At 53.3% G+C, this 22,185-nt stretch overlaps 1 protein-coding gene across 28 annotated transcripts in view; it reads right to left on the bottom strand.

Annotated features, from left to right (window-relative positions):
- The window catches only part of DGKD (diacylglycerol kinase delta), a 207,538-nt gene that overhangs the window by 5,579 nt on the left and 179,774 nt on the right, over positions 1-22,185 (bottom strand). For 12 of the 28 annotated variants that reach the window (XM_028831247.2, XM_077957929.1, XM_028831244.2 and 9 more), the window contains 16 exons: positions 20,943-21,037; positions 20,748-20,847; positions 19,758-20,031; positions 19,014-19,186; positions 18,672-18,780; positions 18,036-18,164; positions 16,988-17,084; positions 14,728-14,838; positions 12,639-12,735; positions 12,306-12,413; positions 11,237-11,350; positions 9,738-9,872; positions 9,289-9,440; positions 7,174-7,285; positions 6,991-7,083; positions 2,062-2,181 (listed from right to left, as the gene is read on the bottom strand). In XM_028831247.2, the coding sequence (XP_028687080.1) occupies positions 2,062-2,181; positions 6,991-7,083; positions 7,174-7,285; positions 9,289-9,440; positions 9,738-9,872; positions 11,237-11,350; positions 12,306-12,413; positions 12,639-12,735; positions 14,728-14,838; positions 16,988-17,084; positions 18,036-18,164; positions 18,672-18,780; positions 19,014-19,186; positions 19,758-20,031; positions 20,748-20,847; positions 20,943-21,037 (2,019 nt within the window). The remainder of the gene's footprint in view (positions 1-2,061; positions 2,182-6,990; positions 7,084-7,173; positions 7,286-9,288; positions 9,441-9,737; positions 9,873-11,236; positions 11,351-12,305; positions 12,414-12,638; positions 12,736-14,727; positions 14,839-16,987; positions 17,085-18,035; positions 18,165-18,671; positions 18,781-19,013; positions 19,187-19,757; positions 20,032-20,747; positions 20,848-20,942; positions 21,038-22,185) is intronic. The other 16 variants (XM_077957930.1, XM_077957932.1, XM_015111369.3 and 13 more) reach the window with 3 other exon arrangements.

Genomic DNA, 22,185 nt, shown 5'->3' with positions numbered 1-22,185 from the left:
CTAAAGATAAAAGGATCATTAGATAATGATAAAACCTATGGGTACCCAATAACATAGCCTCAAAATACATGAAGCAAAAATAAACATAACCACAAAGATAAACTGAGACATCTACAATTATGGTATTAGAGTTAACTGATATATCAAGAAGACAAAAAAAAAATTTCAGTAGGAACTTATTGATGTAAACACAACTGCATACAAGGTACATTTACAAAAACCACCTATTGGGCCATAAGACAAGTCTCACTTCAATACATTTCAAAGGACTAGTAACGCACAGACCACTGCTTGGAGCATAGTAAAATGAAGTTAGGGAAATAAAAAACATATTCTTGAGTAGCTAAAATTAGATGCTTATTATTTGGCACAGTTTCATGACTGCTGTAACTGTCTTAGAGATGCAATTTTATTTTTATATTGTTACTTTGGATTTTCTATGGTGTTTTCTTTATTTTTAATCTTTCTGTATCATAAATTTTTATTAGGAGTATGAGAAAAAAACAGGGCTCTTGTGAGCAATATATGGTTAGGTTTCTTTTTAAACACAACCTGAGAATTTGCTTTTAAGAGAAAGCCATGTCATTTATCTGTTATCTTATTTTCATGCTGTTAGTGATACCCTTGCTGGTCCTTTATTTTCTTTTACAATATAAATTGTATTTTATATATTTTTGTCTTTGGTGGCAATTTGGAAGATACAAATCTTTTCAGCTTTATTAGAAATTACCTTTAAGTTAAAAAAAAAAACATTTTTTTAAAATAGAGACAGGATCTCACTATGTTGCCGAGCCTGGTCTTGAACTCCTAGTCTAATGTGATCCTCCCACCTTGGCCTTCCAAAGTGCTGCGATTACAGGTGCGAGCCACCACTCTTGACCCTAAAAACATTATTGACTCTGTATTTCTCCAAGTAGGAAAGTCAAGAATGTTGTTTGTAACGTCCTTCCACTGTAAGAGGAGGAATTTAACATGCTTTCCTTCCCCCGTCCATGTCCTCTTCACAGCCTCTCACCTCACTGCCCACTTTACTGGCCTTAATTTAATCTGGTATTATAGGGCTATGTCACTGTTACATCTGTTGAATTGTTATGTATTATGATTTTTGTAATTTTGGGTAAAATTTTTTATCACCTTTACAATGAATTATTTAATGGATTTTGAGGAGCTTGCCCTGTCCTTTTATACCCAAGTGCCCTCAATGAGAAGCTGCAGTCTCATCCATCGGCTGGAGGGCCTGAGTCAGTTCCCCATGAAGGGCTTGCATGTGTCAAAAAATGCCCCAGGGTCCTGGAAAGAGGGTGCTGTTGTGCAGCTGCCCACTTCTGTCCCCTCACCTTACTGTTGCCCACAGTCCTCACAAACCCCACTAGGCAGGGGTGCCCAGGTTTGGCGTCTTATAGTTATTTGCCTTCTGCAACTGTATTGCCCAAGAAGAGCTTTCCTCATGGCCCTTTGTGTTCTATCTCTGAAGGGGGGAAGCCAAGAGACAGGCTGGGGTTTGTCCTTGTCCAGACACGACCCTCTCCAGGGCTCCTTCAGCCAGCGCTCCCTGCAGAAGAATGTGACTCCACCCCAGGGTCCGCTATGCCCTGGGTCCTCGGGTCCCTCCCAGACCTGCGACGAGCTGGAGTCTCTGTTCACACAGGAAGAGTGTGTGAGTGGGGAGTGGTGCACACCAACTGCGCCCTGTCCACAGCAAGATCCCAAAAAGCTGCCATTTATCCCATGATGCATCTCCACCCTCGGTGGAGGCTGTGGGGCTGGGCTCAGCCTTCTTTCTACCCACTGTCCAGGAAGCCCTGCAGTTCTGTTTCAGAGGACAACAGGTCCCTGGTCCTCAAGAGGCACTCTTAATCCCAGCCCCGAACTCCTTCCTACCTGCTGTCCCTCCCTGCCTTAAAGAGCATTTTAATAGCGAAGTCTGGAGAAGGCCCCTCAGGGGCTGCCAGAGCGACACCATCTTGATCCCAGAGCCACACAGGCCACAAGGAACACAGGCACTGCAGGCAAGAGCCACCATGTCCAGGGGACCCAGGCATGGCCCCATGAGCCACATACCTCTTCATCGCCGGGCTCTGCAGACTGGCAGAGCCAGGGGGTGTCTGCCAGCCTCCTGAGCTGTCGGTCCATCTCGGTAAGAGCACTCCCCAGCTGCTCCTTCTGCGGCGGATCCAGCTGCTGCTCCGGGCAGAGGGAAGGAGGGAAAGATGGAGAGTGTGCGCTGCTGATCAGCGTGAGGCCCAGCGGGTGAGGCCCGCCCCAGGCCTCTGCTCTGATCAGGGAGCTCACTTTCCAGAAATGAAGTCCCAGAGCATTCGAGAAGGAACCAAACCCAGAACCTCACTTTCTAAATAGTGCTGGTGAGAGAATAAAACTGTCCATTGGTCAATGATGAATTCACATACAGCAGGGCTGACACATGACCTGCTTGTGTCCCTCTGTCAGCAAGGAGGTCAGAGTCATTCACCTGTGCCAAGCAGTGGAAATGCTGTAGGAGGCAAAGTCAGCAGTCGTGCCTTGCAGGAGGCAGCACGAGGTGTGCACTGAGGAGACGCATGTGACCACGGGACGTGTGGGATGACAGGAAGCGTCCAACAAGAGAGCCGTAGAGTGAGGTTTCTGTGGAGTGAGGAGATCCATGGAGTGACGGACGTGTGGAGTGAGGATATGCATGGAGTGATGAGATGCGTGGAGTGGGGAGATGTGTGGAGTGAGGAGATGTATGGAATGAGGAGATGTGTGGAGTGAGATGTGTGGAGTGGGGAGATGTGTGGAGTGTGGAGATGTGAGGAGATGTATGGGGTGAGAAGATGTATGGGGTGAGGAGATGTGTGGAGTGAGATGTGCTGAGTGGGGAGACGTGCGGAGTGGGGAGACATGTGGAGTGGGGAGACTTGCGGACAGGGGAGATGTGTGGAGTAGGGAGATGTGTGGAGTGTGAAGATGTGAGGAGATGTATGGAGTGAGGAGATGCATGGAGTGAGATGTGTGGAGTGAGGAGACGTGTGTGGTGGGAAGACGTATGGAGTGGAGAGATGTATGAAGTGAGGTGTAGAGTGGGGAGATGTGTGGAGTGGGGAGATGTGTGGAGTGAGGAGATGTGTGGAGTGAGGAGATGTGTGGAGTGAGGAGATGTGTGGAGTGAGGAGACGTGTGGAGTGAGATGTGTGGAGTGAGGAGACGTGTGGAGTGAGATGTGTGGAGTGAGGAGATGTGTGGAGTGATGAGACGTGTGGAGTGGGGAGATGTGTGGAGTGGGGAGACGTGTGGAGTGGGGAGACGTGTGGAGTGAGGAGACGTGTGGAGCGGGGAGATGTGTGGAGTGAGATGTGTGGAGTGGGGAGATGTGTGGAGTAAGATGTCTGGAGTGGGGAGATGTGTGGAGTGGGGAGACGTGTGAAGTGAGGAGATGTGTGGAGTAGGGAAATGTGTGGAGTAGGGAAATGTGAGGAGATGTGAGGAGATATGTGGAGTGAGAAGATGTGTGGAGTGAGGAGATGCGTGGAGTGAGATGTGTGGAGTGGGGAGATGTGTGGAGTGATGAGACGTGTGGAGTGGGGAGATGTGTGGAGTGGGGAGACGTGTGGAGTGAGGAGATATGTGGAGTGAGGAGATATGTGGAGTGAGGAGATGCGTGGAGTGAGATGCGTGGAGTGAGATGTGTGGAGTGAGGAGATGTGTGGAGTGATGAGACGTGTGGAGTGGGGAGATGTGTGGAGTGAGGAGATGTGTGGAGTGAGGAGATGTGTGGAGTGGGGAGACGTGTGGAGTGAGGAGACGTGTGGAGAGGGGAGATGTGTGGAGTGAGATGTGTGGAGTGGGGAGATGTGTGGAGTAAGATGTCTGGAGTGGGGAGATGTATGGAGTGGGGAGATGTGTGGAGTGGGGAGACGTGTGAAGTGAGGAGATGTGTGGAGTAGGGAAATGTGTGGAGTAGGGAAATGTGAGGAGATGTAAGGAGATATGTGGAGTGAGAAGATGTGTGAAGCGACTTGTGTGGAGTGAGGAGATGTGTGCAGTGAGGAGATGTGTGGAGTGAGATGTGTAGGGTGAGGAGATGTGTGGAGTGACGAGATGCGTGGAGTGAGGTGTGTGGAGTCAGGAGATGTGTAGAGTGGGGACATGTGTGCAGTGGGGACATGTGTGGAGTTAAGTATGTGGAGTGAGGAGATGTGTGGAGTGAGGGTATGTGTGAAGTAAGGAATGTGAGGAGATGTGTGGAGTGAGATGTGTGAAGTGAGGAGACGTGTGGAGTGAGATGTATGGAGTGAGGGGATGTGTGGAGTGTGGAGATGTGTGGAGTGAGGAGATGTGTGGAATGAGTTGTGTGGAGTGAAGAGATGTGTGGAATGAGGAGATGTGTGGAGTGAGGAGATGTGAGGAGATGTGTGGAGTGACGAGATGTGTGGAGTGGGGTGATCTGTGGAGTGAGGAGATGTGAGGAGATGTGTGGAGTGACGAGATGTGTGGAGTGGGGTGATGTGTGGAGTGAGGAGATGTGTGCAGTGAGGAGATGTGAGGCGTGTGGAGTGGGGAGATGTGTGGTGCGGGGAGATGTGTGGAGTAGGGAGATGTGTGGAGTGTGAAGATGTGAGGAGATGCATGGAGTGAGGAGATGTGAGGAGATGTGTGGAGTGAGATGTGTGGAGTGAGGAGACGCGTGGAGTCGGGAGACTCGTGGAGTGAGGAGACGCGTGGAGTGAGAAGACGCGTGGGGTGGGGAGACGCGTGGGGTGGGGAGACGCGTGGGGTGGGGAGACGTGTGGGGTGGGGAGACGCGTGGGGTGGGGAGATGTGTGCGGTGAGGAGACGTGTGCAGTGAGGAGACGTGTGCAGTGAGGAGATGTGTGTAGTGAGGAGATGTGAGGCGTTGTGTGGAGTGGGGAGATGTGTGGAGTGGGGAGATGTGTGGAGTGAGATGTGTGGAGTGGGGAGATTTGTGAATTGAGGAGATGTGTGCAGTGAGGAGATGTGTGGAGTGAGATGTGTGGAGTGAGATGTGTGGAGTGAGGAGATGTGTGGAGTGAGCTGTGTGGAGTCAGGAGATGTGTAGAGTGGGGACATGTGTGCAGTGGGGACATGTGTGGAGTTAAGTGTGTGGAGTGAGGAGATGTGTGGAGTGAGGAATGTGAGGAGATGTGTGGAGTGAGGAGATGTGTGGAGTGAGATGTGTGGAGTGGGGAGATGTGTGAAGTGAGATGTGTGGAGTAGGGAGATGTGTGGAGTAGGGAGATGTGTGGAGTGAGGAATGTGAGAAGATGTGTGAATTGAGGAGATGTGTGGAGTGAGGAGATATGTGGAGTGAGATGTGTGGAGTGAGATGTGTGGAGTGAGGAGATGTGTGGAGTGAGCTGTGTGGAGTCAGGAGATGTGTAGAGTGGGGACATGTGTGCAGTGGGGACATGTGTGGAGTTAAGTGTGTGGAGTGAGGAGATGTGTGGAGTGAGGAATGTGAGGAGATGTGTGGAGTGAGGAGATGTGTGGAGTGAGATGTGTGGAGTGGGGAGATGTGTGAAGTGAGATGTGTGGAGTAGGGAGATGTGTGGAGTAGGGAGATGTGTGGAGTGAGGAATGTGAGAAGATGTGTGAATTGAGGAGATGTGTGGAGTGAGGAGATATGTGGAGTGAGATGTGTGGAGTGAGATGTGTGGAGTGAGGAGATGTGTGGAGTGAGATGTGTGGAGTGGGGAGATGTGTGAAGTGAGGAGATGTGTGGAGTGAGGAGATGTGAGGAGACGTGTGGAGTGAGAGGAGATGTGTGGAGTGGGGAGATGTGTGGAGTGGGGAGATGTGTGGAGTGAGATGTGTGGAGTGGGGAGATTTGTGAATTGAGGAGATGTGTGCAGTGAGGAGATGTGTGGAGTGAGCTGTGTGGAGTGAGGAGATGTGTAGAGTGGGGACATGTGTGTAGTGGGGACATGTGTGGAGTTAAGTGTGTGGAGTGAGGGTATGTGTGGAGTCAGATGTGTGGAGTGAGGAGATGAGTGGAGTGTGGAGATGTGTGGAGTGCAGATGTGTGGAGTCAGATGTGTGGAGTGGGGAGATGTGTGGAGTTAGGAGATGAGTGGAGTGTGGAGATGTGAGGAGATGTGTGGAGTCAGATGTGTGGAGTGGGGAGATGTGTGGAGTTAGGAGATGAGTGGAGTGTGGAGACGTGAGGAGATGTGTGGAGTCAGATGTGTGGAGTGTGGAGATGTGTGGAGTGTGGAGATGTGTGGAGTGAGGAGATGCGTGGAGTGAGATGGGTGGAGTGGGGAGATGCGCGGGGTGGGGAGATGCGCGGGGTGGGGAGATGCGCGGGGTGGGGAGATGCGCGGGGTGGGGAGATGGGCGGGGTGGGGAGATGGGCGGGGTGGGGAGATGCGTGGAGCGAGGAGATGTGTGGAGCGGGGAGACGTGTGGAGTGGGGAGACGTGTGGAATGATGATATCTGTGGATGAAGAGATTCGTGGAGTGAGGAGTTGAGGGCTGGGAAACCACACCTTGGGTGGTTCTCCGGTTGTCGAATATTTAGCAAACCCATTCCTCCTCTTCATCTTTAAAACCACAAGGCTGGCCAGTTCTTCCCTGAGGCCTCTCCCTGTTCTAGCCGCTGTGATTCAGTAACAGCCCCATGGCTGCCCCAGGGCTGACATATCAGCCGGTTTTGCAGGGCTGAGCGTGCAAGGTGCCTGAGAGTGTGACCAGCTCTCGGCAGGAGCAGGACTCTGCAGTATAGGTTTCTTGTGTCCAGAAAAGCATCTTGTGTCCACTATGACAAAGGTGTTCCTGCTGCAAGCGCTTCTTGCATGCTTGAGACAACTTGACTTAAGGGTTGCCAGCAGGGGTGGGCACCAGCCGCACGACAGACCAAATGACCTCTGAGGCCCCTTCCTTAAGGCCAGGAACTCTGGACTAAGGTGTGCTGCCCTCTATTCCCAGCAACCTAGTGATAGCAGTCGTTTCACACACAGCCCAAGCCCTGCTGTTCCCGGGGCACCAGCTTACCAGGGCCATCTTCCCAGACAGCAGCAGCTCCGTCTCACTGCGCAGAGCTCTGAAGTTATTCACCATTTCCAGGACAAAGCTGCAGTTCAGCCCCTAGGAGAAACCAAGGCAAACATGCATGGGGAGGGCCAAGGGCTGCAGATGCTGAGGAGAAGCCAAGACTGAAAAGGCCAGAATAGCTACCTCTGTGGTTCTGGGCTTGCCATACACCCGGTCCATCGACTTGGAGCTGGCATTGACGGCGTGGGCCAGTTCCTGCTCCATGTCCCGATGAGACTGAGCTATTTCTCGGATACTAGAGAGGAAGAGAAGCACGGGCAGATGTCAGGCCAAATGGAAGGGCAGCCTTTCACAATACTCATCTGAACACAGCCCAGCTACCACCCGGAGGGCTGATGCGGAGGGCAGGCCCAGCAGGACCACAGGGACCATGGCTCAGCCCAGCGACCGTTCAGTCACAAGCTTGGGCACAGGACGACCAACAGCAAATGGGAGGGCTTACAGGAGTCATCTGATATCAAAATTTATTTTCCAGGGAGAGAAATGTACAAAATGAGGCTTCCAAGCTGTAAAACGGTCAGTGGGCAAGCAGCAGTGTGCACAGGCCCACTGCAGAGACTGCTACAATAAGACACAATCCCCAGATGCCCACAGCCTTGCTGGAACCTGTAGCTGGCCGGTCTGTCCCTGGGGACAAAAGGACCCTCATCTGAAGAGGACAATCCTGGTGTAGTGATGGGCTCTGAGCCAGACCCCAGGCAGCAGCCTTTATGGGGAAGACAGTGAAAGCACAAGTCACACCAGGTCTCAGGGAGGCGGAGACGTGGCTCAGGCAGGTGAGATGGGGGGACAGAGATTATAGGAGCAGTGCAAGCAGAGGCAGCGGGGCCAACCTGTCCTGACCCTGTGGAAATAGGCCACTGCCAGCAGCTTCCTGCAGTGCTGTGCAAGTGCACCTTCCAGGCAGGCCACAGGGGCCACCATGGGCTTTGAGGGGACAGGGTAATGGCCTTCCAGGGGAGGCCACCAGAAGCCTACTGCATAGCAAGGAATTAGCTGAACTGAAGTCCTCCAGCCCCATCACTGATCTGGGTGGGGCGGGAGAGAGACGAGGACAGGGGCCGCAGTGGCACCAACTCCTGGGGCAGAGAATGCGGCGCCAGGAAGGACTGCAGCCGGTATGGAAGTGCAGAGCCAGGAACGTCGGCAATGACTGGGACAGCGACCACCTGCTCAACAAGAGCTGGAGGCTGGCACAGATGATCCATCTGCATGCCAGGGCTGGGCAGGCTGCCTGGAAGGGCACACAGCACGCCGGGCACAGAACCGACGGGTGCACCCATCCACAGCCAGGAGAAGAGGGAGTCCGGAGGAAACAAGAAAGGGACACCAGGGCACCAGCCAGCGTGCGGCCACGGGGAGAATGCAGGCAGGAAGGCCCTGTACCGGTGAAGAACCACAGGTGCCAGCTGGAGGGGCTCACAAGCGGCACCCGCACAGGGCAGGCGAGGAGCAGGGACAGCAGACAATGCTGACCACCAGCCACGAGGGACAGGCACAGTGGCTCCAGGGGCATTTCTAGAAGGCAGGTGAGAGGAAATGCCCCTAGCAGTTGTCTTTTTTTTTTTTTTTTTTAAGTAAACTTGAAAACAAAGAGCAAGCCTGTTCTCAGGGTAAAATGAGGGCAAAGTGAAGGAGGCTGTCAGCGGCTGCCCTTGGGAGTCAGGGCAGGGTTTTTTTGGGTTTTTTTGAGACGGAGTCTCGCTCTGTCACCCAAGTTGGAGTGCAGTGGCACGATCTCGGCTCACTGCAACCTCCGCGTCTCGGGTTCAACCAATTCTGTTGCTTGAGCCTCCCGAGTAGCTGGGACTACAGGTGCCCGCCACCACGCCTGGCTAATTTTTTTTGTATTTTTAGTAGAGACAGGGTTTCACCATGTTAGCCAGAACGGTCTCGATCTCCTGACCTCGTGATCCGCCCACCTCGGCCTCCCAAAGTGCTGAGATTACAGGTGTGAGCCACCACGCCAGGCTAAGCCAGGGCAGGTTTTAAATGAGTGGCCCTGAAAATCACAGTGGGTTTTAAGATCCAGCCAAGTAAACTCCAGGTGAGTTCTGAAAGACCGTTGGGGAAATGAGCCAGAGCTGAGGGCACACGGAAACGGGCTTGGCCCTCATGGGTAATGCAGACCCCGCAAAAATCAGGAGCAGCAGCTCTACGCCCCAGGGGCCCTGGAGGAGCGCAGTCCTGGGAACCCCGGGGGGTGCTCATGGGCAACGCAGAGGGGCAGGAGCCCACCTGTGAATGAGGACCCCCGCCGCCTGCCCAAACTGGTCCATCTGGGTGGCCTCCTCCTCGGACAGCATCTCCGGGTGCAGGGAACAGGATGGAGGGCGGGGCAGCTCACACTTCTGCTTGTCTTCCCAGGACTTCAGGGTGCTCTCAAATGCCTATGGACCCGAGAGCCCGATTACACCTGCTGCCCTGAAGCATGCGTCTAACCGCCACAGACACTATGGGGACACCAATGAGATCACAACTAGGAAAGGGACAAATGGGATTTTTTTTCTTAAACATTAGGGGAAGGAGATGGTCCTAGAAATTACTGCCCTATTAGTTTAATCGTTGTGTCTTAAAAAAAAAAATCCTAGAACAAAACACAAAAAGCTCCAGCTCTTAACAGTGCACACAAGCGCCTGCAGGTGAGCCCTGGACCCCACCCAGGTACCGCGGGTGGCCGCTCTTACCCTGTCTCTGGTCAGTGTCTGTGCCCGGTTCTTGTGGACAATCCGAATGTACCCTGGCGGCTGGACCCAGGCCTCTCCGTCCACCTGCACAGGCACGCCCTCATCCCCAAGGATGGAGATCTTCACTGTGCGACACTGAGCAGACATCACAGCCATTACTCGTGCTGAGCCAAAACCCCCAGGGGTTTTAAAGTGCTGTCGGCACCACCACGACCTTCCTGCTCCACACACGCGTCCCTGCCTTGCAGGACACCCCACCTCCGCCTCTGGGATGGCACTCCGCCTGCAGCTAGCCTTCTGCTGTTGTGTCACCGAGCCAAGGGTCTGTTCTCCCACTGTCCCGCCCCATCCTGCCCCGTCCCCTCACCGAGCAGTCAGTGCAGGAGACCTTGGTGCTGAGACAACAGGTGTCAGAACCCAGGGGCAGGGGTGTCGTAGCTCCCAGCAGCCACTGGGCCCCTGCCACGTAAAAACACCCCCAGAAAAGAGCAGATGGCATCGCGGATGACGATGAGCCATCCAACATCATCCTATTCCTCCTTTTCAACAACAAACATTGCCAAAGAGTGAAAATTGTGAACTTCAAGCAGCCCACAGCTAAGGGCAGACAGAGCGCTGGAAGAGACCAGAAAATCGCAGGCTGGGGTTCAGCCAGTGGGTGGCATCAGCACCCTCCCCCGCCCCAGTGCCTATGCCTGGGCACAGAGTCCTGCCCCATCAGCCCATCACTGCTGTCAGAAATAAGCCATGGGGGCACTCCCAGCCCTTCACCACTGGGCATCAGAACCGTGATCAAGGGCCCCATGGAAATCCCCCCATACCCCACACCAGAGCCATGGGCTCCGTCCCCACCTCCAGCTGCAGCTTTGAAAGTCGCAGACACGGGCAGAGTTCACCCTGGGTGTGCTCTATCTCATTCCACCTCAGAGGGGACAGGCAAGGCTGGGGCTCAAGCGGGATACACATTTTGAAAGAGTTATCTTGGCCGGGTGCAGTGGCTCACGCCTGTAATCCCAACACTTTGGGAGGCCGAGATAGGTGGATCATTTGAGGTCAGGAGTTCGAGACCAGCCTGGCCAACATGGTGAAACCCCGCTTCTACTAAAAATACAAAAATTAGCTGGGAACGGTGGTGGGTGCCTATAGTCCCAGCTACTCGTACTCGGGAGGCTGAGGCAGGAGAATCACTTGAACCAGGGAGATGCAGGTTGCAGTGAGCCGAGAATGCACCACTGCACTCCAGCCAGGGCAACAGAGTGAGACTCTGTCTCAAAAAAAAAAAAAAAGAAAGAAAGAAAACAAAGAGTTATCTTGAGAATTTAACTGTCAAGCATAGCACGAGGAAAGGGCTCTGGCCCAGGAAGTGGGGCCACGAGCTGTCCAGAACAGGACATGAGGCAGCCACGTGGCCCTGGAAAGCACCCACCCTCCCAGTCTCCAAGCGCTGCCCGAGAATTTAGCACACTCCCAGCCAGGCACCCCAGGACCATGGCCACTACCTGGGCGATCCGATGATGCTGCAGCCTGATGACTCGAGAGACGGCCATCTGCATGCTGCCGAACACGGCGACCACCTCCAGAATCTTGTCATCGAATGATGGAGCTGTGAAAGTCTGCAAGGGACACGTTAGAGCTGACCACCACTCCACACATCCCCGCATAGGTCATCCCTCCCCTCGCTCCCTCCCTCTCGGGGTCAGCCCCTCCCAGCTGGCGGGAAGTTACCAGGTAACTGCACTCCTGAGGGGCCTCATGTTGCAGGCCCTGAAACCAGCTGCCTGGGTCCAAATCCCAGCTCTAACCCTGGCAAAGTTACCGAATCTCTCTCTCTCCCCCATTTCCTCATATGTAAAATGGGGAAACTAATGGCACGCTCCTCCAGGGCCATCAGTAGGGCCGAGTGAGTTAACACTGCAGAGTGCCAGGACTGGGGACAGCACACACCACGTGTGCAGGAAGCGCTGAATATTTCTATTCGCTAGTACGTACAAAGGAAGGTTTAAACCAGGTTTAAACCTATGAACACCTTCCCACAGTTCTTAATACAAATTCCAAACTTCTTCCCCGGCTCACACGGCCCAATGTGACCCAAGCCCTGCAGACCTCTCCTCTCTCTCCACACTCCTGCTGCCCGCTGCAGTCAGGGCACCTCTCCCACATCCTCCATGTGCCTGCCCTGTCTTGACTCTGAGCCTTCATCTATGCAATTCTCTCTGCCTGGAAGAGCCTCCCCTTCTCCTCTGCCCACCTAACTTGGCCAACTCCAAGTCATCCTTCAGATCTTGGCCTCCCAGACACCTTCCCTGACCCTCCTTCCACATCATACCCTCTGACCACATCTGCTGACCACAGACCCTCACTGACCACCTTCACTGACACATCTGCTCTGCTCAGCCCTCTAGACGATGAGCTGGGTGGGGGACCCTGTCTATCTTGTTCTCCATGGCAGCCCCACTGCTGGCACAAGGGAAGGGCTGGATCCACCGCAGCCATAGCAGAACACCTCCCTGCTCTCGGACAGCTCTTCCCCACTCAGCTCAGGCCCACCTGCCCACACCCCATACATACATCATCTTCCTTGGTTCCCCCCCAGAAGTTGGTTCCTCCAGCATAGCTGGGAATGTTAAGGACAGCAATTCCCTGAAGACTGGGGAGTGGGATGGGTCGCCCGTCACACTGAGCAGCAAAGACACAGAACAAAAGAAAAGAGAAAGGCATGAGTCAGCTGCTCCTTCTCTACCAGCTTCCCACCGCCAGGGGCTCGGGAGCACAGCGGTGGCCAGGGCATCTCCAGGCAAGTCCCTGTGCATGGAGGAAATGGTCAACAGGAGAAGCGACAGGACTGGCAGTCTGCTGATGGATGGAGGCCGGCCTGCAGGTGACAAGGACCCTCCCACTCACCTCCAGCAAGACCTTTTGTTCCAGGTTCTTGTAGGTTCTGTGCAGCAACTCTTTGGTTCCAAGAACTCCATACCACATCATGTTCTTGGTTCGGCTCCTAGAAACAGAAGCAAACACTGGGCTTTCTTGGTACAGTTAACCGGAGTCATTTCTGTGAACGCTGGGAATGGCATCTGACCCACAAATCAGCTACATTTAGCAATTATTTACAGCAGTAACAACTGAAGGACACATTTTTGTTTTTGCAGATATGCATAAAGAGATATGTTTACCAATGGGAAATTTTGCTAAATAGTAACATTTTGCCAAGGAAGTAACCATACCCTGAAAGGTAAATAAATAAAGTTAAAACATTATAGAACTCTATAAAAAAAACTTCACATCCTGATTTTTTTTCTGCCTAAAAAATTATGCTTACCATAGAAAAATTAGAAAATATAGAAAAGCACCAAAGAGAAGGCACTCCTCATAATCCTCCATGCATAATCCAGCACCTCTATGCACCCTCCACGTGTGCTAATGACAAATACCCAGTGCTGCTGTGGATTTCCTCAGTCTTCTTTGCATATTTATTTCCAGTTGCAGTAACTTGTTTATGGTTTCACCACCTACTTGGTCCACTTTACCCTACGCCAGCAACACTTCCCTCTGTCGCCACACGCTCTCTGCAGACGTGGCCATCCTCAGCCGGCACTGCTCTACCACAGCTTATCAAACCAATCCCCTTGACTACACTCCTTCGCCCCATGCCCAAGCTCTGTAAACGACACACTAGGAGCCCCTTCGTACCTACTTCAACCAACATTTCCAGTGACTTCTGTAGAAATTTCCAATGACATTTGTAGAAGTGGAATTTTTCTCAGGAGAACTTTTCAAAGCTCTCAATACAAACTAAAGAGAGGTTTGACCAGGGTTCCAAGGCTCTAGAAATGTATTATGTGTGCCCCTGTTCCTCAACTACTTATTTCACCCTGCTAAAGTATGCGTATTTTAATACTTTTCCCAGTGATTTTTGGACTAATAGGGATTTTTAAATGATCTGATGTCACCATCCGGTGCTGTACAGGGATATGTCCCTGGGGCCCCTGAGCCATTTTCTCCTGCACCTAACAGCCTCAGGGTTCAAAAGTTCTTTGAGTTCTGATGCTTTTGTTTTCCTAGAAATTTCCAACTACATATAACATGAGCAATGACTAAAGTTGGCCCCTGAGGTGTCACCATGGCTCCCCTCAAGGTGGCAGTGACACCATGAGGAGGATGAGGCCACATGGGACCACGTGGCTTGGTTCATTCAAGCCAATCCTGACTCAGCGGATGAAGAATCCAGCAGGGGTCTCCCAGCTTCTGGGTCAAGGGCTATTCTCTGCACAAACACCGTCAACCCCCACACCCATTTCTCCCTCGCCCTAGTTCTAATCATGTCAAAGCTGAACGGTTTCTCCGGTTATTACTGTGGGGTGGGGTGGGAGACATTTCTCCCTCACTTCTTGTGTTTCACAGACAAGAGGGAATTCTACTTCAGCCCAGGAAGAAAAGCTTGAGAAGAGGGACCCTTCTCATTTTTCTCCATCCTCTCTTCAGATCAAGACCAAGTATCCAGTAATTTTAGGCGAAAAAACTGAGCATCCCCAATGATGTCCCTTGGGGCTCGCACGCCACCGTCTTCCTGCAGAGGTCGGACTCAAGGGCCTCATGGGCAGGCTCGGGTGTGATGGGGGAGAGCTAGCTGGGGTGCCGATGAACACACAGACCCTCCAACAAACAATGCTGGGCACTTACGCTATAGGTGCAATAACTTCTTGGCACACCTGCCGCTTTTCTGTAGTATCACGGACTCAGGCCTCTCATTAAGAGACGCAGCCATTCCAATGACCACCACCACTGGTTTTCTGATGTTGAATTTCCCTTGACCTGGCCGGCCCGAGAGGTGCTTCCCTTCCATCTCTGAAAGCACCCGTGCTTCTGACAAGGAAATCTGGGCTCTACTTCTGCCCCCAGCCTTAGCATTCTGCACGTTCTTTAACCTGCTGAATCCAGAAATCTGCTACTGTCTGGAAGGAGAAGCCACGCCCCTGAGCCTGTTACCTACCTGCACTTCTCTGGGTGTTCATCGCGCTTGTTATTAAAGTCCAGGGATATCTTTGCATCCAGGCCGATGCCAAAATAGTTGTTCATGACACATTTCTCCGTGTAATACTCTCTGCAAAGGTGAGTTTTAAATCAATTACAACAGCCCTGCTTCCAGCGTGGACATGTTTTCAGTTCAATCCCACATGGCCCAGCAGTTCTGCGCCTGCTGGTCACACGGCAGCTCTGGGCTGAACCTCCAGTGGAGCTGCCGGACTGTTCCCCACAGCAGCTGCCCATCTTACACTCCACCAGCAGCACCAAACCTGAAGATATGTTTACGGCACAGAAACTCACACATTTCAACTCTGGATCTCAAAACATTTCTCAAACATCCCTAGTTACAATCAAAGCTGTCGCCAAATTACAAAGGAAAATGACTTGAAAACATCCATGCCAGCCCCACAGCAACAAGGCTTCCCTTTCCCCATGTGCGACAGACAAGAAGAGACTCATCTCATTCAAGTTTCTTGCCCCCACCCAGCGGGAAGTCCTGCCCCTGCAGCTCCCCCAGCTGCTGGGAAAGCTCAGCCTGGCCTTCACCCTCCCCAGCCCCAGGGTCACACTGGGGCTCCCCCCCAGGGCAGGTGGATGAAGGGAGGAAACCCTGTTCCTCCACCCAGAGGCCACAGCCAGGAGAAGAGGATGTTCTGGAAGTTTCCAAAGAAACTCAGTGGGTGGATGGGCCTGGGAACATTGCTCAGGCCAGAATTCTGACACACTTTCGCTTACTGAGCGAAGTGTAAGCGAAGTGCCGCCAGATCTGAGAGCAACCAGCACGTGTCAGTGTATTTATGATCCATCTAATTCAAGTGCCCGACAGCTGAGCCAGAGCAAAGCTCTGGGACAAAACTGTTTACCAGGCGGAAGACCACGTGCCTGGCCAGCATGTATAGGTCCTGGGAAAAGAGAGAGATCCAACGGAGAGAAACAGGGCAAAGAGATGAGGGAAGGCAGCAGAGAGACTGGGCTCAGGGGCCTGGAGCAGGAGGGGCAGCAGTGGCCGGGGCAGTGGGAGATGATGGGGTGCCGGGGCCTGCTCAGGCCCAGCTGCAATGGGGCCTACACAATACGGCCCAGGCACACACCACGGCAGGAAGGCAGCAAACCACAGCTTTGTCTCCCCAGGTGAAGAGAAAAGACCACCCAGCTTAGCAACAGAGGTGGAAGTTCCACAGTCTCAGATGAAGTAGACAAAGGAGATATCCAGTTCAGGGGCCCCTAGGGATAGTGCTCACTGTAGGACTGCAGCTCTGGCCTCCCCAAGGAAAACAGCCTCAGGAGGGCTGAGAACTGGAGCCCCAGGCAGCCCCAGGGGAGGAGTAAACCAGGCCAGGAACAGGGACACTTTAGTGTTGCACCAGGCCAGCACCTGGAATCTAAGGGTCCACTTTCCCAAACCCAGAGCCTCTGTGAACCACACATTTCTTCCTGTCACTGCCCCTGACCACTCCAGAAAAATGGCTGGCCATGTTTAACCAACTGCCATCAGCTGCCCAGAACCTGCAATCAGCCAGCAGAAAGATGAGTCTAGAAAAACAGGTTTTCAAAACACCACTTGTCTCCACAATGGTCTCCAATACCTAGGAAGACTCCATTAAACTGTTATACACATGTCTCCACTGCCTTACAGGCCAGCAGAGGAAGAAGGCCTTGTCCCCAACGGAGTAGAGTGTCAGCACGCAGGCACACAAGCAGCCCTTACAAGCCTCAGCACAGGCCGGTGTCTCCCTGGGGTGCTCGGAGACACGAAGGGGGCACACAGAGGACCCTCCAGCCCAGAGCCTATTGTTCTGCGTCACCAACAAGGAGAGCAGGTTTTAGAGGAAAGCAGGGGGAGGGATGGCAAGAGGAAGATGGCAGGCTGTAAGCAGAAGTCAGTGAGGTCCAGCCAAGGTCATGGGAGAGTGAACATGAAGAGCAGCACAAGGGCAGCTCCCGGCAGGAGCAGCTGAGCCTGTGAAAAGCCTCGGAAGGGCACGCAGGCTCAGGGGACATCGAGCAAGCACTGTGGGACCTTGGGAAGGAGGTGGGAGACGTGCGCTCTGCCTCTGCAGATGGGCAGTAGTGGTTTCCAGGTCCACTCCTTAAGTGGAATCTCCACGACTTCTCAGCCTTCCTTATCAGCTACCACCGATTTCTCTAGTTAACCCTGAGATCTGCTTTCTATGCACTAGCAGCCATGTAACAATACGCCCACTTGGTTTATCCCTCATACTCACAGGGTTTCTGGTTCAGAGTTAAAGGGATCAGCATTAATTAACAGGCGACTGATGACTGAGCCACCGGGTAAGGAACCAGACATTCCAGCCCGGACATCTATACAGGAGATATAAGAAAGAGGTGTGCTGGTCAGGAGCTACAGACTTAAGAGAAGCCCGTGTGTCTGAAGCTGGTGGACCGGTATTCTGCAGAATATTATCATAATTAAACGTTTCTAAAATTATGTATAACCATGTCCAAATTTCACCAATAGTCTTAGGTCAAAAATCACTCGAACAAAAAAACCACACTGGGTGGCAGAAACCAACACCTACAAAACACATTTAAAAACGGCTTCTAAGGCCGGGTGCGGTGGTGTGTGCCTGTAGTCCCAGCTATTTGGGAGGCTGAGTGGGGAAGATCACTTGAGTCCAGGAGGTCAAGATGCAGTGTGCCATGACCACACCACTGCACTCCAGCCTGGGCAATAGAGAGAGAGCCTCTTTTTTTAAAAAAAAAAAAAAAAAAAAAAAAGGCTTACAGAGTCAGTTTTCATGTTCTCATCAAATGTAAGCCACTCCACCAAAAAGATCTCTGAGAGTTGAGGCTTAAGGCTTTATAAGGTTGCCTTCATAAGAAATGAACATCAAGGAATGCTCCAGGCGGCCAGGACCTCACCCTCCCTGCACCTCCTGCAATCACGCTAGAAGCATGGGACGGTCTCTCGGGTTCCCTCATCAGGCTGGCCACCTCCCTTTTCCACTCAGAAATCTAATTCCTTTATTCTTCAAAATCTGACTCAAGCATCACCTTCTCAATGACGTCTTCCTGGGCTCCTTGGGTGGTTATCTGGGTACTAATTGGCTTTTGTTTTTTTTTTAAACAAGAAGCACTTTTCACACAGTTGTGTAAAGTTTTAAATTCCACCTATCTTTCTCAGGGACCTGTAAACTTTCCAAGGGCAGCAACCCCATCTCTTCCAGCTTGACGGACCCAGCGCCCAGCACAGCGACAGGCCCAGCATTGTGCTAGGGCCCCCACTAGTCCCTCCTGCTGGCCGCCACTCACTTGGGTACAGGATCTTGGTGTTGAGTGCAGGCAGGCCGTCCCGGCTTCCCGGCTGGGGCGGAAGGGAAGCAGAACTGCCCAGGGACAGACTTCCTTTGCTGATCAGCTTTTCACACGGAGATTTCAACACTGTAACAACAGAACAGAAAACCTTACAGCTGTCTGGAATAGAGACTGTGAAATACCTGAGGGGTCCTTAGTGACATGAGCAGGTACACAGCTGTCTGAAATACAGGCTGTGAAATACTGGGGAGTCCTTAGCAACATGAGCAGGTGGGAGGGCTGAGGAGGGAGGGATGCAAACCACAGGCAGTTGCGTGAAGTGTGTGGGACAAAGAAGGGGGCGGAGGACCGAGTGGGTGCACATGATGCTTGGGGGGTTGGGCTCATGGAGAGGGTAACAGGCCACAGGTGGCAACGCTGGAGGGAGGGGTGAGCCCAGTCAGTTTGGGCTGTGGGAGGCAGAGCGCACACACAGCAGAGCTCTGAGTGGTGGCCATGCAGTGGCCGTGGGTCAGTTCTGAGCACAGGCCTCCCAGCAGCCAGAACAGGCTTGGGGTACCCTCCACCAGGGCCTACGCTGTGGACTGTTCCAGAAGGGGCAAGGACAAAGGCGGCCCCCCCTCACCTACCCACCTTCCCTCTGCCAGACACAGCCCCTTCCGAGCAGTTGTGGGGTCCAGGGTGGTTCTGAGGAAGCAGTGAGGGCAGAACGCAAGTGCTCCTCAGGGAGGCGGTCCTCGCCCTGACGGAGGGGGTCTTGTGGGTTCTACTGGTGTCCACCAAGGCAGACCACACACACCTCAAGGGCACGCACAGGAGATGCACAGAAACAGGCCTTGGGCGGTGAATTTTTATGCAACCAAGTGGCCAAAGCAACTACGAGAAAGTGCCCTAAAACCTCCCCTGGCAATCCCACTACGTCTCACCAAAACCAAGCACACCGAGGTACGCAGAGGGAGGTGGAGCCACGGATACCTTTGCGCTGGCTCCTCCCCTTGGGGACCCCGAAGCTCTCGCTGTGGGACAGTGGTGGGCACACTCTGTGGTCCATCTTCTCCTCTGACTCAGAGAGGCCCAGGACGAAGCCCTCCTGCTCCTGGGTCTGGGCATTCTGCTCATCGACAGCTGTACAAGGAGAGTGTGTGCGGCTGAGCACGCAGGTGCAAAGCCAAGGGCACTGTCAGGCTGGGTGGAGGTCCCCTCCTCACCCCACGGCCTGATCTTCATCAAACATCCTCTGGCTAAAGGCTTGGACTCTGAACCCCCACCCCCACCCATCTTCCCCCTGGTCCTGGCACTGGGGCAGGGCATCCCTGCTAACAGGCTGGGAGGACTGGAACCCTCGCAGGGGAAGGCAAGGGGTGCAGAGGAGCCTGGCGAAGGCTGGAGGGCTGCAGGCAGAAGGAGCGGCCACATAGACACGCAGGTGTGCGGGTGTGAGACCGTGACCGCAGGTCTCACAGGAGTGAGACGCTTATAGCGAAGTCAATGAGGGCTAGGAAAGAGGTCAACGGGAGGCAGCATGAAGGGGTCTGAGGGCGTGAGAGGAGGGGTGGAGGGAGGGCAAGAAACTGGCTGCGGGCCTGGCGCCTGCACACAGGTGGAGAGGGCCAAGGTGGAGGTTTTCTCAACGAGCACCCTTCCGTCATCACCGTGTTCAGGGGACGCTGGGCATGCCCAGTGCTGGGGAAAGCCCCCTCCTCCTCAAAAGATAGTCACCTTTTTCTGTGTGTTCTATGATCTGACGAATCGCTTTCTTCAGGCTGTTGGCTCTCAGCATGAGCTGTTCTCGAGGCCGGAATATCTGCGGCCGGGCCGGGCAGGCTGATGCCACCAAGCGGTCCCCAGTGGAGCCACAGACGCTGCCCGACCCATCTCCATCTTCAGCCTCCTCAGCAATGGTCGGGGGTGGGTTGGGCAGAGAGGACGAGGCCTGGGACTCATCGTCCAAGGTCTTGAGAAGGGAATCCAGCTTCTCTTTCAGGACAGAGCACTGAACAAGGAAAGGAAATGGCACACAGAGCTGAGGCAGGAGAACAGGGTCTGGAGGCAGGGAACCTCAGGCCATTTCACCCACACTTCCTAGAACTCAATCAAAAGGAAAATCCTAACTCTCCACGCCTTAGTAACAAAAGGACCAGAGGCTACTCCCTTTGCAAATCCCCACCTTTTCTGCCCAGGCAGGTGGAAAATAGGAGAAACTGGCTGTCTGCAACCAACCAGACTGACTCCGGGCTGAGTCTTAGTCTGCACAGAAGTGTAACTTTGTAATTTCTGTAGCCTCTGATTGGTTGTAAAAAGCAATCAGATGTTTGCACAGGAGTGTGACCTTTGTAACCACTTCAGCCTCTGGTTAGCTGCTTTCTGCCACCAATCAGACTGACTGCGGACTACCACTTCATTTACATGAGGTGAGCATGAAGTGGCCAATGGGAAACTTCTAAGAGGTATTTGGACCCAAGAAGATTCTGTATCTGGGCCCTTGAGCCGATGCTCGGGCAGCTCCCACACTGGAGTGTACTTTCACTTTCAATAAATCCCTGCTTTCGTTCATTGCTTCATTCTTTTCTTCCTTTACTGTGCGTATTGCCTAATTCTTTGTTCAAAACGCCAAGAACCTGGACAACCTGCAGTCACGGCCCTCTACTGGTGTCAGAGGAAGCTTCTCGCTGCCTCAATGGCCCTCCCACCCAGGGCACGGGAACAGACCTTCTTGGCCATGACCTCTGACTCCTCCGAGCTCTCGGTCGTCTTCTCATAGGCCTTCCCCACCCGGGCCACGAAGTCCTTCACCGTCTCACAGAGCACTCTGTGGGGAGAGAAACAGAAAGACCCTTCTAGAGAGGCAGCTCCAGGCTGGGGGGCCAGGGCACCATGCCTTCCCCAGGGCCACCAGGCACTCACTTGGCCGAGGAGATGACCACCGAGTGCTGGTCCGAGGTAAGGATTTTAGAAAGGTGGGCTGCAACCGAGTCTTCATAGAAGAGAATTTGCTGTACCTGCAATCACCCCAAATGGCCAGGACTGTTGGTCTCTGTGACAGCAAGCTCTGTGACAGTCCCAGTGACTCTGTCACCTACTTCCTTGCCAGCACAGGCTGGGAAAGATGAGTCTCTCCTAACAGACACTGTCTGACCCAGCCAAGCCTCGACTCACTTCAAACGCTAATCTGAGACTCACCTAGTGCTAGGTGAAAGATTTTAAAAGCTTCGTCAAGCTGCAGACAAACTACAAATGAATCTCCTTCAGTCTGCGATCCCAGCACGGCCTGTGCTAGGGGCTGTTCTGACCCCTACTCATCCTGACAGCAGTGTGCTCATGGGTCAGCTCCAGGTTTGGGTCCGTTCGCAGCAGAGGCTGTTTCTACCTGGCTGTGAGCCCCATCCGAACACACTCTTCCCCCTACCATCTGCTCTGCCTGTCAGAAGAGCAGCCCTATCCCTGTGGGATCCCTGCTGTCTTTAGGACCCAGCCCCAGGGTCAGCAAACTTCACTACTGGCCAGACAGCGAATATTCTGGGCTTCCCACACACACTCTTCCTCTCAAAATTAAAAAAAAAAAAAAAGGAAAAATTAAAAATGTACAAACCATTATTGGTTTGCAAGGCCGTGGGCCCAGGCACATCTGGCCTACAGGCCTTGTTTGCAGACCGTTGTCCTAGCCTCTGACAAAAGCTCACCTCTTTGTACTACCCCACCCAGCACTGCACCAGCGCAAAATATAAAGTAAAGACGACAAAGTCTATTCTCTGAGGGAACCTGTGGGGGCGTAAAACACAACAGTAACAGTCACCAAATGAAAAGAACTACCAGCTGGACTAGAGGAGGCTGAGCGAAGGGCAGCTGCGGACGCCACAGAGAGGTGTGACGGGGCAGGAGCCGGGGGCTGGGGGAGAGCCACGGCACAGCTGGCTAGAGCGTTCCAGGCCTGTGGGCACCGTGGCAGGGGAGGGAACAGGCGCACACCGTTTGGGGCTCACTGAGCAGTTGAGGAGATGCATGGACAGGGTGGGAAGGCCATTAGGAGGACCACCCCCACCCCCGGCCCGGCAGGGCCTTTGACAACCGCAGGAAGCCCCTAGAGGGTCACAAAGCCCAAAAGGCCCCTGCCGAGGGAAGTGAGAATCCCCTCAGCCATGGGTTCAAC

Source organism: Macaca mulatta, chromosome 12 (genome assembly GCF_049350105.2).
Source record: "Macaca mulatta isolate MMU2019108-1 chromosome 12, T2T-MMU8v2.0, whole genome shotgun sequence".
In the NCBI taxonomy this organism is placed as follows: domain Eukaryota; kingdom Metazoa; phylum Chordata; class Mammalia; order Primates; family Cercopithecidae; genus Macaca; species Macaca mulatta.
The sequence above is the reverse complement of the archived record's forward strand: the minus strand, read 5'-3'. Positions and strand labels throughout refer to the sequence as shown.